Below are 16,242 nucleotides of genomic sequence, written 5' to 3'. Positions count from 1 at the left end.
TTAACAGGATTGTTCTCACAGCTGGATGGGGAAGACAGGGCAGGAGTGGGGCAGAAGGGGAGAAAACTGTTGTGATCATCAAATTATAGGAGATGATGCGGTGGAGGGGGTGAGAGAGTGAGGAGATGCTGAGGACTGTGAGTGGGGCCTTCTCATTTCCCTTGTCTGTCAGAGGACTCACCCCTTTGGGCCTGAGCACCTGGAGGGGTAGAGTTGTTAACTGGGATGGGGTGGGGAAGGCTGTGGGCGGAGCAGGTGGAGGGGCAGAGCAGAAGTGCATTGTGGAAACCGTGAGTGTGTGCCTCCCCCTTAGAATGCTGCATGTGGAGATGCTGCCCAGTGAGTTGGATGTGGGAGCCAGGAGCCAGACATCCTAGGAAGAGGGGGGCTGGGGCTTTGTACTTTGGAGCAGGGAGAAGGTCTTTTAAGCAAGAAAGTGGAAGAGATCACAAGGAAGTGAGTATAGACAGAAGTCCAAGGGTTGAGCAAGGGAAAGTCCAAAGGTTGAGGAGGAAACCACCACGGTGACCAAGAAGTGGGTAGGAGGTCATGGAGGTGGGAGGAGAGTCAGGGAGTACAGCATCCCAGAAGGCGCTGAGAAAGGGTGTCCGGAAGGGGGAAGCATCAGAGGAGAGGGGAGGTAAGGCCTGAGAAGGGGCCTGCTTTCACCTTTGGGTTAGGATCGCTGTGGTCACTGGTGACCTTGACAAGAGCAGTTTCTGAGGAGGTTGGGGAAGAAAATCTGCCCCAAGTGCCCTCCAGAGGGAGTGAGGTGAGAGAGGGTGTGAGCAAATACAATGGCAGTTCTGGGCGGTGGGTAGGGGGACTGTAGAAACGAGCTAGAGAAACAAAGGATTGGGTTTTGGAGGGGTATAACACCGAATAAAGTGGGGGAATTGACTGTAACTGTATTACTTGCTTAAAAAAACAAAACAAAAATAAAGAATAAAAGGGGAGGCGGGGGGACACAATCGCGGGAGAGGTAGCTACAAAAGTGGATACAAGGCCACGCTTGGGGGTCGGGGACAAGAGTCAGGTTCCAGACTCTAAATTTAGCTCAGCACAGGGCCGGACAAACCTGAGCTCCGGGAACCTGACACTGGTCCGGCGTCAGGCCCTCGGGCTGTGCTGGCTGGGCCTCGGGCGGCAACTGGGAGTGGCGCCCAGATGGGCGTGTGCTTCCACCTGTCCCGGCCCGTTTCCCAAGGCTGACTGGGTCAGGCTGGGGCGGCCTAGACAGGCTCGCGTTAGGGCTGAGAGAAGGGAGAGACGGAGAGAGGGCGACTCGGGACCCAGGAGGCCGCGGGCCAAGGCGGGATATTGAGCGGCCCAGAACTGGAGCGCAGAGCACTGGCCTGCGCTGAGATCCCCTCGCCCTGTGCTGCCCGGTCAGCTATCAAAGCGCACCCTCCCCTCACGTTTCCCATCCTGGCGCACCCTCAGCTCCAGTCTCTGCCAGCAGGGGTCAGCCCCGCCCTTCTTCTTCCCGTGGGCGCTCGGAGGCCCGCCCCGGCCGCTACGCTGGGAGTGGCGTACCGTAGGGTAGGTATCCTCTCCCGCGCCGCCCGACTTGGGTGAGCTGAGGGTGCGCATGGCGGCGGTGGGGCCGCGGACTGGCCCGGGCGCTGGGGCCGAAGCACTGGCGCTGGCGGTAGAGCTGCAGGGCGAGGTGACCTGCTCCATCTGCCTGGAGCTCTTCCGGGAGCCGGTGTCCGTCGAGTGCGGCCACAGCTTCTGCCGCGCCTGTATCGCGCGCTGCTGGGAGCGCTCGGGCGCCGGGGCCACCGCTGCGTCCCACAAGTTGTCCTGCTCGCTGCCCTGCCCGCAGTGTCGCGAGCCCGCGCGCCCGGGCCAGCTGCGGCCCAACCGGCAGCTGGCCGCGGTGGCCACGCTGCTGCGGCGCTTCAGCCTAACAGCCGGCGCGCAGGGGGAACGCGGGCCTCCGGAAGCGGGGGCGGCCGGGTGCGCGCAGCACCGCGAACCGCTCAAGCTCTACTGTCAGGACGATGGACGTGCCATTTGCGTGGTGTGCGACCGCGCCCGCGAGCACCGCGCTCACGCCGTGTTACCCCTGGACGAGGCGGTGCAGGAGGCCAAGGTGAGCGCCGTCCCCACCCCTACGCGTCCCCGGGACCCCCAGTCCCCGTTCTGCGTTCCCGCGCAGGCAGGAAGGCCCAGGTGAGCCCCTGCTTCTTTTCCCTTATCCCATGCTGCGCAGCATTGGCTTCGGGACTGAGTGCGGCTCTCCCTCTGTCACCCCCGACACCACCAATACCACCTTCCCAAACCCCTCGCGTTTCCCTTTGGGCCCCTACTGGGCCGCCTGCGTGATGCCCCACAGATTTGGAGATTTTCTTTCTGTCAGTACCTGGCTTTGAGCGGTTTCTCCGTCACACCCACACATTCGCTACCCCCACTCTCAGCCCTTTCCCTGGACATAGCTCTGTTCGGTGTTCTCACCTTCTGTGGCCGAGTGGGACGACCTTCCCAGGAGGTCGGGGTAAGGGGGTGGGTGGCTCCAGGGCTGAGTAGAGAGCCAAGAGCCATCTGGGATTCTGGCACCTCCCATTCCTGCCAACTTGCTAGGGTGTGCGCGGACGCCTCTGGCACAGTCCCCGGTCTTTCTTTGCTCTTACCCTGCTCCAGCTCTCCCACCCAGAGGGCTTTCCGATGGTGGTGAGGAAAGCAGAAGAGAGGACTAGGCAGGTTGGGCTGCTGGCGGGCTTGATGTCAGCCTGGATGGTGCACAGATGGTCTTGAGGACGGGAGACCCTGAGGCCTTTGGAGTCACCCAGCAGCTGTCCTGTACCCTTACGTGCAGCCTGTGCAGGCTGTAGCCATCCCGACGTCCAGAGGTGGCTTCAACCCTGCCGCCTCTTCCTCAATGAACAGGGCCTTCCCTTTCTCCTGGGTGGCTTCAGGAAGGCACAAGTGGGAGTTGCCAGAATCCTCTCCCCACAGTGTCCTCCTTCTCACTCTTCCGCAGGAGCTCCTGGAGTCCAGGCTGCAGGTCTTGAAGAAGGATCTGGAGGACTATGAGGCATTTCGTTCCACTGAAGGGAAGGAGAGCAAGGAGCTCCTGGTGAGCATGGCAACCCCCAGGGTGGCTCCCCTGGGTGACAGCAGAGGGCCACCCACCACTCTGGCTAGGTGTGTGTGGCTTTGGAGTGTGTGCCTGGGGAAGAGCCGAGGTGGAGTTTAGAAATATAATGAGGTGCCTATTATATAGGGTGACCGTGTAATTTATTATATAACCAGAGCTTTTGAGAGTGAAAGGGAGGGCTAAAATAATTATTTTAGAACAGCTGGCTTGAAGTGGAACTGTCCAGGTGAATCAGGATGTATAGTCCCCCTAATATTACATAACACCCCAGTTAGGGTCTGTGGAGCATCTTGTAATGGAACACATTAATATTTCTATAGAGAAACATATGAATATTCATACTAAGTGGGAGGCTTCTGTCAGTCTATGGCGTATTTGACCACCAAAGGAGTTATGAAAAAAACTTTCTTTCAGTTTTAGAGTTTTTTCGATTTTGAAATCGAGGCTAGGGGAGCGGGGTTGGGGGGATGGGGGAGGAGATGGCAGAGCTGCTCCCCACCCAGCAGAGGGCAGGAGGGTCCAGGACTTGGGTTTGCAGCAGCCGATTGTGCTATAGCACCCTCACTGCCCAGCGCTTAGGGTGGTATTTTGTCTTCCTTGAAGTGGAACAGGAAAGTGAAATGGGGTTCATTTTGGTTAAGGTGGGCAAATGTGGGTCACTGTCATTTTCCATCTCGAAAATTCAGTTCCTAGCTCAAAAACTAGGGGTTAAGAGAATGAAAGGATCCACTAAGGCCTGTTAGGGCAGGGCTCTTAAGTCCTAGAGTTGGAAAATGGAGGGAGAGCAACCTGAGGGTCGCCCCCCCCTTAAGGGAAGGAGGTGTGGGGTGAAGGGGAGGACCCTGTGTACAGGTGCCCCAGGGTCCTTTCCTGACCCTGAACTGCACCTGGTACACCTGCATCCCATGCACATCTCAGACATTCTCTTCTGAACATTCACTTCCCTCCACAAGGAAGGGCTCACCCCTCACCCCTCCAGATCTCCACCCTGCTCTGCTGGAAAAAAAGAGTAAGCATGTGGGGCTTCCTTGGTGGCGCAGTGGTTGAGAGTCCGCCTGCTGATGCAGGGGACACGGGTTCGTGCCCCGGTCCGGGAGGATCCCACATGCCACAGAGCGGCTGGGCCCGTGAGCCATGGCCGCTGAGCCTGCGCGTCCGGAGCCTGTGCTCCGCAACGGGAGAGGCCACAACAGTGAGAGGCCCGGGTACCGATAAAAAAAAAAAGAGTAAGCACGTGGCTCTTAGGCCATTGCTGTACATCCGTGATCCAGAGGGCCTTCTCCAGCTTGGGCAGCTTCATGGTCTCTAACCCCACACCCCATGACATTGCTTAGCACTTTCTACTCTGTCCTGCCCCCACCCAGCCAACCCCCCTGTGGCCCACACATCCTTTATGATTACAAAATACCTGCTTAATGAGACAACCATTGCTGCTATGAGAACAAGGAGAAGGAATATTTTTATTTGAAAATGCTCTTACCATTTAGAGGAGTAGTTCTCAACTGGTGACAATTTTGGGCCCCAGGGGACATTTGGCAATGTCTGGAGATATTTTTGGTTGTCAGCACTGGGGCAGGGGTGCTACTGGTTTTTACCGGTAGAGGCCAGGGTACTGCTTAAACATCCTGCGATACATAGGACAGCCCTCCACCACAAATAATTATCTTGCCCCAAATGTCAATAGCGCCGAGGTTGGAAACCCCGATTTAGAGTGTTTTGGTAAATATTGTCCCACTTGTGTTACTTCCTTGGGAGACCGTATGCTATAATTGCAAGAAGCTTGGACTCTGGGGTCAGAGTCCCTGGATTAGAATCCTGACTTCCCACTTCCTGGTAATGCACCTCTCTGTCTTGGTCTTCTCATTTGTAAATCAGGATGAGAGTGTACCCAGGTCACTGGGTGGTTGTCAGCATTGAGGGAGTTAATGCCTGTAAAGTTCCCTGGGCTGTTGCTGCCTGCTTGCCCAAATCCTGAAGACTGGGGAGCAGCGAACTGAACCCAGGTCTCCTAACTTCAGAACCCACTTATAGTCTCCTCTTCCAGCCACCCCCTCCCCCCCTAGAGTTTTCAGGGAAGAGGAACTTTGACATTTGCGCTTGTCCTGGAGGGATGGAATCCTTCTCACTGGCCACGAGAGGCCTCACTTGTTATATCATGCAGAGTCCCTCCCAGGTGTTCATGTAAAGACTCAAGAGGGTCAGGAGCGAGAGTCTGTGTCTGAAATCACAGGGATGAAAATCCTGTGGATAGTGGTCATGGAAAGAATAGGATAGAAAGCTTGCACACAGCAGACTCTTACTTAGGTCGTTGTGGGTGTGCTGTTACCTCTGATCACTGGCATTGATTTTCCTTCCTTCTTTCTACTTTCCTGCATTTCCAGGTTTTATATTATGAACTTGTGTTGCTTTTACGATTGCTAAACAGAAAAGGTGCCTTTAAAATGAGGTAAAGTGAAGCGTGAAAGTTGGAGGGGTGACAAATGTTAAAGTACAAAATTCAAATGAGTAAAACTTAAAGATCTTATTGGCTTTATTCAGTGGTTCATAAATCAGCCAACATCCCATCTTGCAGAAAGAAAGAAGTTCTGAAGAGCTATACAAGGCAAGAGACTTTACAGGCAGAGGAAGCAGGAAGAAGGAAGTTGTACTAGGCAAAAAAGTGGGTTGGCCACAGAGGCTCATGAGTAGAAGAGTTGTTTTGACGGTTAAGAAGGCTTTTCATTGGCCCAACAGCACGGGCTCCCACTCACCAAGAATGATCTAGCAGCTGCTGCTGCTGCCCAATGTTCAGCCTGGCAGCAGCAGAACCACTGCAGAGGCCTGATATAACATCACCCTTGAAGGAAACCAGTTACTTGGTAGCAGATGGATTGCACTGGACCTCTTCCACCCTGGAAGGGACAGCATTTTATCTTGGCTGGAACTGACACATTTCTGAGTAAGAGTTGTCTTTTCTGCCTGCAGAGCCCAAGCCAGCACTACCAAGGACTTATAGACTGTTTGATTCATCAACATGACTTATGATCCCAGAGTAGTTTGGGTGTCTGATTAGAGAGGGAATTTAAACATAAGAAGTGCTGTGAAGGTAGAAGTATTTTAAATTTATTTCCAGTCTTGCAGTTTTGATATCCTGTTAGTACATGTTTTGTTTGTTTGTTTGTTTGTTTTTTGCGGTACGCGGGCCTCTCACTGTTGAGGCTTCTCCCGTTGCGGAGCACAGGCTCCGGACGCGCAGGCTTAGCGGCCATGGCTCACGGGCCCAGCCGCTCCACGGCATGTGGGATCTTCCTGAACCGGGGCACGAACCCGTGTCCCCTGCATCGGCAGGCGGGCTCTCAACCACTGCGCCACCAGGGAAGCCCAGTACATGTTGTTAATGCTGTGAATGTGCTTCTTTAAATGTGAGACCTGCCATCATCTCTCCATTAGATACTTGCGTCACCCTTGCAGCCTAACAACGAATTAGGGTACTTTGTTGGCCTGCTTGTCTGACAGCCAGTGACATCAATGATTTACTTTAAGTTTCTGTGTCTTAAAATGAGTTTTCATCAGCAGCCCCCACTCCACCCCCCTACTTCCACAAAGCCACACCTTAAAGTTGCCTTATAAATCATATATTAAATCATCGCTGAAAATGTCGAACTAAACCGAAGTGAGAAGAGTTATACGGCATTATGTTTGAGATCTCAGTGTGTGCTATCAAAGATGTTTTCCAACTCTACAATAACTTGAAACCATCACGTGTTTGGATGCTCTAATTTCAGCAGAATAAAGATCATAAATTTGGTCACACACACACAAAAGTGGGTTGGCTATTGCAAAGTTGCTTTCCCTGTAGGGGATGGCAGGGGTTTATCAGGCAGATTACTGAACAAATACTGATCAGGCCGTTCCTTATAGGCTGGTTTAAGATAACATTTGTGGGAGAGCTGAAGCTGTCATTAGGTCTCGGTTTGGTGATGTGGGGCTTAACATAAGCGACTCCATTTGGGGCCTGTTGTCTTGCTTTGAACACAAAACAAATGTGTTTGGGGACCTCAGTTTAATCCTTACAGTGACTGCAGGAGGCACTATTTTATCCCTCCCACTTTTCAAATAAGGAGACTGCAGCCCTGGGGGATTCTGGGGTGAGTTTGAAGTTTCCCTAGGTTGGTGGGAGAACCCAGGTCTAAAGAGACACATGGGCGCAACTGTGACAGGGAAAGGGAAGGCACGTGTTGAGGCTGCTGCGTGCTCGGAATTGGGACATTTAAACTAAAGCGTGTGCACGGTGGGCATGCACGCGTGAGTCTCTGACCCCTGAGCAGTGAGGGGGATGCACCCCTGCCCTGTGGGATGGCTCAGAGGCTTCTATCCAAATGCTGTGTCTCAGATGCCCACACCCCTTTGCCCTCTTCAACTTCACCTCTCCTGGGACAGAAGCAGATGGCAGCCGAGCGAGAGAAGGTTGGGGCGGAGTTCCAGGCTCTGCGGGCCTTCCTGGTGGAACAGGAGGGTCGGCTCCTGGGCCGCCTGGAGGAGCTGTCCCGGGAGGTGACACAGAAGCAGAATGAGAACCTGGCCCGGCTTGGGGGTGAGATTGCCCAGCTCTCCAAGCTCAGCAGCGAGATCCAGGAGACAACTGGCAAGCCTGATCTTGACGTTCTCCAGGTGAGCCTGGCTTGGCCAGGGTACGAGTCCTTTATCCTAAGGCAGGAGGCATGAATTTATCCCTCCCACTTTTCAAATGAGGAAACAAGAATGGCGGCGAGAACAGAATCAGATCCTATGAGTTTAGTAGAATCACACATCTGGAGCCAAAGTGGACTAGAGAGAGGAGCGCTGATTTTCCTGGGGTTAGAGGTCTAAAGGGATGTGATAAAAACTTTCTTGACCATGATCCACAATAACATCTCTTACAATGTATTCTATCATATACGTTGTGACAAAAGTCTCGGAAAATGACACTTACCCGTACTACATGTGATGCACTTTGATGTTTTTTATTCTGTCTTATTTCCTTCTAAAATAAATAGTCACAATCCACGAAATAAACTTCACAAGTCACAAATGGATCAAGAATGGTCATTTAAGTGAATTCCCTGGACTCTGTACTTCCACTGCCGGGGGCCTGGGTTCAATCCATGGTCAGGTAACTAAGATACCACAAAGCCATGAGGCCAAAACAAAACAAAACAAAACAGGTCATTTAAAAGGCACTAATCTGAGTGACGTCCAGGTGTTGCATAAGAGCTGTCACTTGTCTTGGGCGATGTTGAAAGCAGAGGCAGCATTGGGTCCCAGCCCTTGGCTCCATGATGATTCTGTAATAAATGGGAGCGTCGGGAAGCTCTTGCCACCTGGGGCCCATGCAGGAGGCAGGGGGTGATACACCTGCTTATTCCCCTGGAAGGAGGGAAGGGGCCAGTTTTATTTTCTCAAAGGTGAATGCTGATTTGGTTTTCTCTCATTGTTCTTTCCAGGAATTCAAAAACACACTAAGCAGGTGAGTGGACCTAACAATACCTTGGGCCTCTCTAAGCTGGCACTTCTTTTCCACTTAGCTTCCTGTCTTCATTCCCCACCCCTGACCTCTCACCTCCCGATGCCCCCAGTGCCTTACCTGGGTACCTTCTGAGGCAAACATCTGCTGCCTGGCCATGGGTATTCGGCACGGGCTCAGGCTCTCCTTTTCACCTCTCCCCACCCAGAGGACCTCACCGTCCTAACTGTCAAGCCCAGTGGGAGTGGGACAGTGCTAGTGGGCCTTCCTCAGGGTCCTTGTCCTGCAGGTGCAGCAATGTGCCCGCCCCCAAGCCAACCACAGTCTCTTCTGAGATGAAGAATAAAGTCTGGAATGTTTCTCTCAAGACCTTTGTCTTAAAGGGGCTGCTCAAGAAGTTCAGAGGTAGGGACTTGTGTGTGGGGCTGGGCCCTGCAGTCCTGGTGGTGATGGTGTGTTTCTGGTGGTTTGGGGTCCTGAAGATGTGCCTTTCCAAAAGCTGTATGATAAAACAGGAACTAGGGTGTGTCAAGGCCAGACTGGTGCGGGGAGGCGGTGGTGGCTAATTTATTTAGAACCCCCGCCCCTACCCCAGGGCATGAAGCTTCCCCTGGGGACAGATGGAGTAGAGGGGCACTGGGGGCAGAAAGAAGGATGAAGAGGGAGAGCTCAGCTCAGAATGGCTCCAGACAAAAGAGGGGGAAGTGGGAGAGGTAGAGCTAGAATACAGCCCCCTGCCCACCCCCATGATCGGCCCAGCACTTGCCCATCAACTCTAGGGTATCTGGGGAGTGAGTGAACCCCCAGATATTTAACATTTACAGTGGGGCTGTCAGTGTCAAGAGGTGGTGTCACCGTTGTTGCCAAATAGAAATTTCCCATGTCATTCACACACAACCTGCTTCGTTTCTCCCCTTCAGAGGATCTTCGGGGAGAACTGGAGAAAGAGGAGAAAGGTATGATGGCTGTTTTAACAGTGAGTGCCCGTCATTTGGCCATGCAGAGATCCAGTGACTGTCTTTCGGGGCTCTGTGCATGGTTGGTTCCTTCTGCCTGTCCACCTCAGCAACTTTGCCATCGACTGCCCTTTCTTCCTCATCCTCACAAGTCTGATTCCTTCAGGCCACCGTGGGGCCCATAGGCCTATAAGTTGTTCCAGAGCAGGAGTGCCCTGCACCTTGAGATACTCAGATCGGGGAGTGCTTGTCGGTCCCCTGGACAAGCCTCTCTTCCCTGTTCCCGCTCCCAGAGAGACGGAGGCCTCTCCTGGGGACAGGGATTGTGTGCAGGGGTCGGGGGAAGCAGGGGGACACTGAAGACTGGAAGGGAGGTGGTGATCACTCCTGCAGGGCTCTGGGGTGAGTGGGATCTAACCCCAAGGGGAAGGGAAGTGGGGAGGGGAGGACACATATTCCTGATGCTGATGTGACTGAGCTAAATCAGATCTTACTCGGGAAGAATCTAAACCAACCGAGTCAGACTATGTCCTCCTCTGCTCAGAACCCTGCCTCTCTCACTCAGTAAGGGCTAGAGTTCCTGCAGTGGTCTTGAAGGCCCTACGGGATCTGGAGTCTCACTGCACACTCTTCCCCTGGTTCACTCCGTGCAGCCACACACAGTCCTTGCTGCTCCTGGAAGGCACCAAGCACACAGCTGCTTAAGGGCCTTTGCACTGCACCGGCTATGCCAGGGCCTGGAACACCCTTCCCCCAGACAGCTGCATATCTGACTTCCTATCTCCTTGATGTCTGTGCTCAAATGCACTTTTTCAGTAAGGCCTTCCCTGGCCCCTCTAGTTGAAATTACAGCCTGCTCTCCTGATCCCTCTATCGTGTATTGTCTCTCCTCCTTCTCCCCACAGAAAGGAAGCTTCAGGAGGGCAGGGATACTCCACTGTGGGATTCTCAGGGCCTAGAACAGACCTGGAACATAGTAGCACTTGCAGCAAGTGTGCATATTTTAACTTTTTATTATGGAAAATTTCAAACATAAAGTAGAGAGAAGAGCATGACGAGTATTATGTACTCATCATACACCTTCATCAATTATTGACTCGTGGCTAGTATTTTTCATAAACACCCCTACCCACTTCTTCCCACTGCATTATTTCGCAGCAAACCACAGATAGCTCTCATTTCCGTAAATATCTCAGTATGTTGTCTCTAAAGAGATAGACTTTAAAAAAAACATAAACACAAAACCATTAAGAAAGCAAACACAAAACCAACGTCATAACTAAAAAATTAATGATTCTTTCCAGTATCTAGTGTCCGAAATCCCCCACTTGTCTTTTTTCTTAATTTTATTTTTTCAATTGAAGTATAATTCATTTACAATGTTTTGCCAATCTCTGCTGTACAGCCCCAATTTTCTTTTTTTTTCTCTTTTGCGCTGCCTTGGGTCTTCATTGCTGCATGCGGGCTTTTCTCTAGTTGTGTGCGTGGGGTCTACCCGATGCGGTGCACGGGCTTCTCATTGTGGTGGCTTCGCGGGCTTCAGAAGTTGTGGCTTGCGGGCTCTAGAGCGCAGGCTCAGTCGTTGTGGCGCAGGGGTTTACTTGCTCCACCTGTGGGATCTTCCGGACCCAGGGCTCGAACCTGTGTAGCCTGCAGTGGCAGGCAGAGTCTTAACCACTGCGCCAGTAGGGAAGGCCACCCCCACGGTCTTTTAAATTGGATTTGTCAATCTGTTTGAATTGAGATCCAAATCAGGTCCATAAATTGCCTTTCTGTGATTTCAACACCTACTTAATGAGGGGGCGGTGGGAGTGGGGCGATGGGAGCCGTGCAAGGACACTGCATGGGACGTCTCTCCCTGTCTTCCCCCCTCCCCATACCCCGCAGTGGAGCTGACCTTGGACCCCGACACGGCCAACCCCCGCCTCATCCTCTCTCTGGATCTTAAGAGCGTGCGCCTTGGACAGCGGGCCCAGGACCTGCCCAGCCACCCGCGCCGCTTCGACACCAACATGCGAGTTCTGGCATCCTCCGGTTTCTCCTCCGGGAGGCACCACTGGGAGGTGGAAGTGGGCTCCAAGGACGGCTGGGCCTTTGGCGTGGCACGTGAGAGCGTGCGCCGCAAGGGCCTCACGCCCTTCACCCCCGAAGAGGGCGTCTGGGCGCTGCAGCTCAACAGCGGGCAGTACTGGGCGGTGACCAGCCCTGAAAGGACGCCCCTCAGCTGTGGGCACCTGTCCCGCGTGCGGGTCGCCCTGGACCTGGAGGTGGGGGCCGTGTCCTTCTATGCTGCGGAGGACATGCACCACATCTACACCTTCCGTGTCAACTTCCAAGAGCGCGTGTTCCCCCTTTTCTCTGTCTGCTCCACTGGTACCTACTTGCGAATCTGGCCTTGAGGGGCATTGCCCGGCCTCCCTGAGGGGGTCAGTGCGTCATGGGAAGGCATGTTGCCCTCGGATGGGGCCTCCTGGTCACTCTGGGTATGCCCTCCAGACTCTTGTCCCAGACTGCCTTAGAGGGGCTTCTGCAGACTACAGCATCAAAGACATGAGAATGGGCTGTTGGGGAAAAGGGCTCTGAGGTCAGTTGAGCAGGGGAAGAGATGCTTTGGACCCTCCTGGCATGTCTCCTGCCTGTTGTCCACGTGTGGATTTGGCCTGAGCTGTGAGGAGGTGGAGGTGGATGAGGACAGGAGCCCAGCTCCACCAGAGGTGCTTCCTATCACTGCCCCAATTCAGCAGGGCTTCTGGTTCCGTGGAACAAAACCAAGCTCTGGTCCTTTGCCATCCTCAGTTGCAAGGGGGGCAGGTTCCTGCCAGGCCAATCAGGTTCATGATCCCTTCTGCTCTGCCTTCCTGTCAGCTGCCAGCTCTGCCTTCAGAGACCTGAATCTAGCTGGCCTGACGAAGTTGTCTACTCAGGGAGGATCACTGTACTTCCAGCTCAGTGGAGAGTTTGGGCCGGAACTGGTAGGAGAGCCTTGATCTGTACATGAGGGCAAAGCCCAGGGTAACAGCATATAGGCATAGCTGCCGTCCAATGTGGCTTAGCCTGATGATAGAGTGTATGTACAACACATCCTTGGCCACAGTGACTGCTCCGTGTACGCAAGTTTGCCTAAACCCTTTTCAAGTGCCAAAGTACAGTCTCCCTTGGGTAAGGAGACCAAAGATTCTGGAATTTTGAACCTCAAGGCGGCACGTATAATTTTACAGAAGCAACTAACACCAGCATGGAAATGCACAGAGCACAGGCATGCCCCTGACAGACACTTCCTGGAGCTTCCCAAATGTATGCCAGCAGCAGAAGACCCTGGTGCCACGGCCTGCTCAGCCCGTACCCTGGAGGGTGTTATTCCCTTGGCTAATGGTTCCCCAGCTTCTGCATGGCTGGGCTTCTGGGAGAGTGGAGGTAGGCTGTTCCCTGCTTAGTGTGCTCCAGGAAAGGGGCATGGGGAGATGGAAATACAGACTGTGAGCTCATTTCTAGGGTGTCTTGGCTCATTCTTAACTCCCCCAGTCTGAATGCAAGAGCACAGTTACGAGCAAAGGTTTCTGCCAGACTAGGTGAGCGTGTGTGTTTATCTGTGTGAGGAACGTTTGCATGTGTGTTTAGATCTCAGATCTCAGGAGCGGGGGGCGGGGCCATGTGGATTTTGGAGAGGGCGTTTATGAGCATGCGTATAAGGTTTAGGTGCGAACAGACATAGGTCAGTATGGTCACACCCTATTTTTGATTTGTAGTTGTAAAATATTAGCCACCCCATATTTAGGTGAAAGCCAAAGGTTTCCTTCCCCCACTACCTAGCTGCCCAGCTAGATGAAATCCAGTCTCAGACCTAATTCTGTCCTGCACACATTGTTTATAGATAGACGTGTTGGCATGCAGGGGCAGTGACCATCAAACAGTCTGATCTGCAAGCATCTTGGAGTTTCCATGCTCTCTGTCCCTGAGATACTTCAAGCACACTTTGCATACAAGGGACGGTAAGAGAGATGTTCTTGTCGGGGCAGGCATGACACTTTTCTAGAGGCAATCTAGAGATATAGCACTAGGCAGTCAGAATCCAGTGTCCTGTGGGCTGGGGACAGGACCATTGAAGAGTCCAGCCTATAGCAGCATCCCAGAGGGTGAACCCTGTGTGGTGTTCATACATGGAGAGTAGCTCTAGAACACTGTAGCTAATCAGTGTATTTGAATACCACTGATTTCCACAAGGAAAATCCATTTCTAACATTCACTTATTAATTAAATTGCCTAATGCTATCATCAAGCCTTAATGTTATCCAGGCTTGTATGACTTTTGGATTGAGTAGCACAATTACCCTTTATATCGTCTAACAACTGTGCTGAAGTATTGCAACACATTACAGGTCACGGAAGGTAGGGTGACTAGGTTCAGGTCTGGGCACTGCAGGGGTGGCTGTGTTTATATTTTCAGCTTTTGTGTTTGTGAATGTGATTGTGTGTCTATCAGAGTTTGCAGACTAACAATGTAGATATATACATATTCGAAGAGATGTAACAACAGTTACATAACAATTACACGTGGACAGTACGACAGATGTTCTCTCTTGGTCACTAGGGTGGTGCAGTGACTTAGGATGTCACAAGGCTGGTGTGAGAGTATGCCTGTGTGTGTGCATTTTCCTCTCCCATCCTTTGACCATCATAAGATCTCTGAGATGTCTGGGCCTCTGAGAGCAATGACTGGCCTAAGCTGGGTTCCTTCTGACTCCATCCATTCATTGGTCCTAGATCCTTGTGAGCTGCTGAGACATGAAAACCCACATCCTTGAAACCAGACCCTCACACCACTCCTCAGCATCCAGACAAGAGGGCACCTAGGGACCTTCCTCTGGCCTGGCCACCCAGTGACCTAAGTCATCTGGCCTTGCAGGGACCAAAGGGTGGGTTGGGCCATCAGACCAAGTTCCACCAACTACAGCCACAGTTTCTGACCATTTTTGGGCTAGGGCTCCTGTCCCTCACCTGGGCTCTCAATCTCTTCCCTTTGTCCCGTGGGCGCTTTGGGGGGCCCCGATGGAACCAGCTCCCCCAAAATTCAAGACGGGCCCCTAAGGATTTCCTTTTCCTAATTTGCCTTAAGTTGCGGTAGGGGCTAGGGACCTCCTGTCCCGTTCCAGTCCTTCACACATCGACCTTTTGATTTTCCCACCTTTCTCTACCAATCTTTCCCTCCTGATCACCCACCCAGACCAGACCTGGATTCCTCTCAGGACAGGCACACTGACACCCTTTCTCTAGCCCTCCTCTCAGAGCCCCAACCTCGGACCCCTACTGTCATAGGACTCTATCCTCAACAAGTTTTCGCCCCAGACCCCAAAGCCGGGCGGCAGACCCCAGGCCCTCCTCGTATTCAGCCCATTGGTGGCCCCGCCCCCTCCCGCAGCGCGCCCCGCCCTCACCAGATCTCTCACAGCTTCCGCTCCCCAGCGGGCGCAACTCTCCTCCTCTGTCCTCTGGGCTCTCTCCCAGGATTTGCAGCTCGACCCGCGACACTGACACTGACGCCGCAGCTGAGGGGGCGGCAGTCGGACGGGGCGCTCACTGGCCGAGGGACGTGGGCCCCGCCTGCATGTTGGTGTCTGCGGCTGCGCGGTGACCAGTGTCTGCGGCTGCGCGGTGACCAAAGTGGTGTCAAGTACTCGTGCGCAGAAAGGCGATTCGCAGGTGGCTCCATAGCTCAGGGGTTAGAGCACTGGTCTTGTAAACCAGGGGTCGCGAGTTCAAATCTCGCTGGGGCCTACTTTGACATTTTTCCATTCCTCTCTTCTGAAGAGCTGAAAATGCACACCCCAACACGAATTTCCGCCATTATGTGTTTTTGCCTCTCAAGTGCCCCTTAAATGCTTGCCACCCTTCGGTTCCTCCCTCCCGTCGACTCTCGCGAAGATCCAGACCCACTGCGTCCCTGGCTTTGAGATCACAGGTTCTGCTGGCCCCGCGCGCCTTCTCCCCTGCGACCCCTCTCTCGCTTCCTTATGCGCGCCCTCTCCGCGAGTTCACGGCGGGTCTTTCCGTTCCCCTCCTGTCGCTCCACTCGGCCAGCGGCTTGCCCTGGTCTCTAATTCTTTCTGCGTTGCTTGGGGGATCACCTGTGAAAGCCCTCCCGCCCCCGCCCCCTGGGAATCTACTATTTTAGTCGAGAGTGGAGCGATGTTTAAGACCCCGCGTAGCTTGCCATTGGTCCCCGCAGGGGCTTCTTTAATGAGGTGGCCTTCCGGTAGGGCAGTCACATAGGGGTTGAAGAATCCCGGGAGTCCGGGACGCGCAAGTGCCTCAGCGTGCCCGTGTGGGGCGAGTCCCTTCGGGTCTTGATGGAAAGCCTGCCTCGTTGGATGGGAGCTGGTTTGTGTGAGGGAGGGAAGTGTGTGCCTCCTCTGCCACCCCCCCGACCCACCTCATTCACCCCTCCTGGGCGTCTACCCAGGTTCCTGCGAGCGGTTTTCTCTCTTCTGGTGAGAAGGAGACCCGAGTTCTGTTATCGAACGCTGATCCAAGCTAAACCTCACGTGGGATGGCGACTCGCTCAGGGCTTTTCTGAGGGTCCTCATCCGCTGGAGAGAGGGCTCCAGCGGTCTCGGATGATGCGGCGGGGCCTAGTCAGGGCTCTGCTTCTGCCAAGGCCCCCCGGATGGGTCATGCCCGCGAAGGCCACGGCGGGCGGGCGGGCG

General features: G+C 53.7%; 1 protein-coding gene and 1 non-coding gene across 3 annotated transcripts; both read left to right on the top strand.

Moving 5' to 3' along the window:
• The first annotated feature begins 1,397 nt into the window (after positions 1-1,397).
• Positions 1,398-13,020, top strand: TRIM7 (tripartite motif containing 7). Of its 2 annotated transcripts, XM_060008170.1 has the most exons (7): positions 1,398-2,098; positions 2,987-3,082; positions 7,523-7,753; positions 8,566-8,588; positions 8,875-8,990; positions 9,506-9,541; positions 11,429-13,020. In XM_060008170.1, the coding sequence occupies exons 1-7, from the start codon at positions 1,592-1,594 to the stop codon at positions 11,938-11,940; spliced, it is 1,521 nt and encodes a 506-aa protein (XP_059864153.1). In that variant the 5' UTR covers positions 1,398-1,591; the 3' UTR covers positions 11,941-13,020. The 2 variants fall into 2 exon arrangements, with proteins under 2 accessions (XP_059864153.1, XP_059864154.1); XM_060008171.1 differs by lacking the exon at positions 8,875-8,990 and having other exon boundaries at positions 11,429-11,639.
• A 2,220-nt stretch (positions 13,021-15,240) lies between these two features.
• TRNAT-UGU (transfer RNA threonine (anticodon UGU)) lies at positions 15,241-15,313 on the top strand. The gene has a single exon. It is a non-coding gene; the product is annotated as a tRNA-Thr (tRNA).
• The last annotated feature ends 929 nt before the right edge of the window (positions 15,314-16,242 follow it).

The sequence above is a fragment of the Delphinus delphis genome, chromosome 3 (genome assembly GCF_949987515.2).
Source record: "Delphinus delphis chromosome 3, mDelDel1.2, whole genome shotgun sequence".
Taxonomy (NCBI): domain Eukaryota; kingdom Metazoa; phylum Chordata; class Mammalia; order Artiodactyla; family Delphinidae; genus Delphinus; species Delphinus delphis.
The sequence above is the reverse complement of the archived record's forward strand: the minus strand, read 5'-3'. Positions and strand labels throughout refer to the sequence as shown.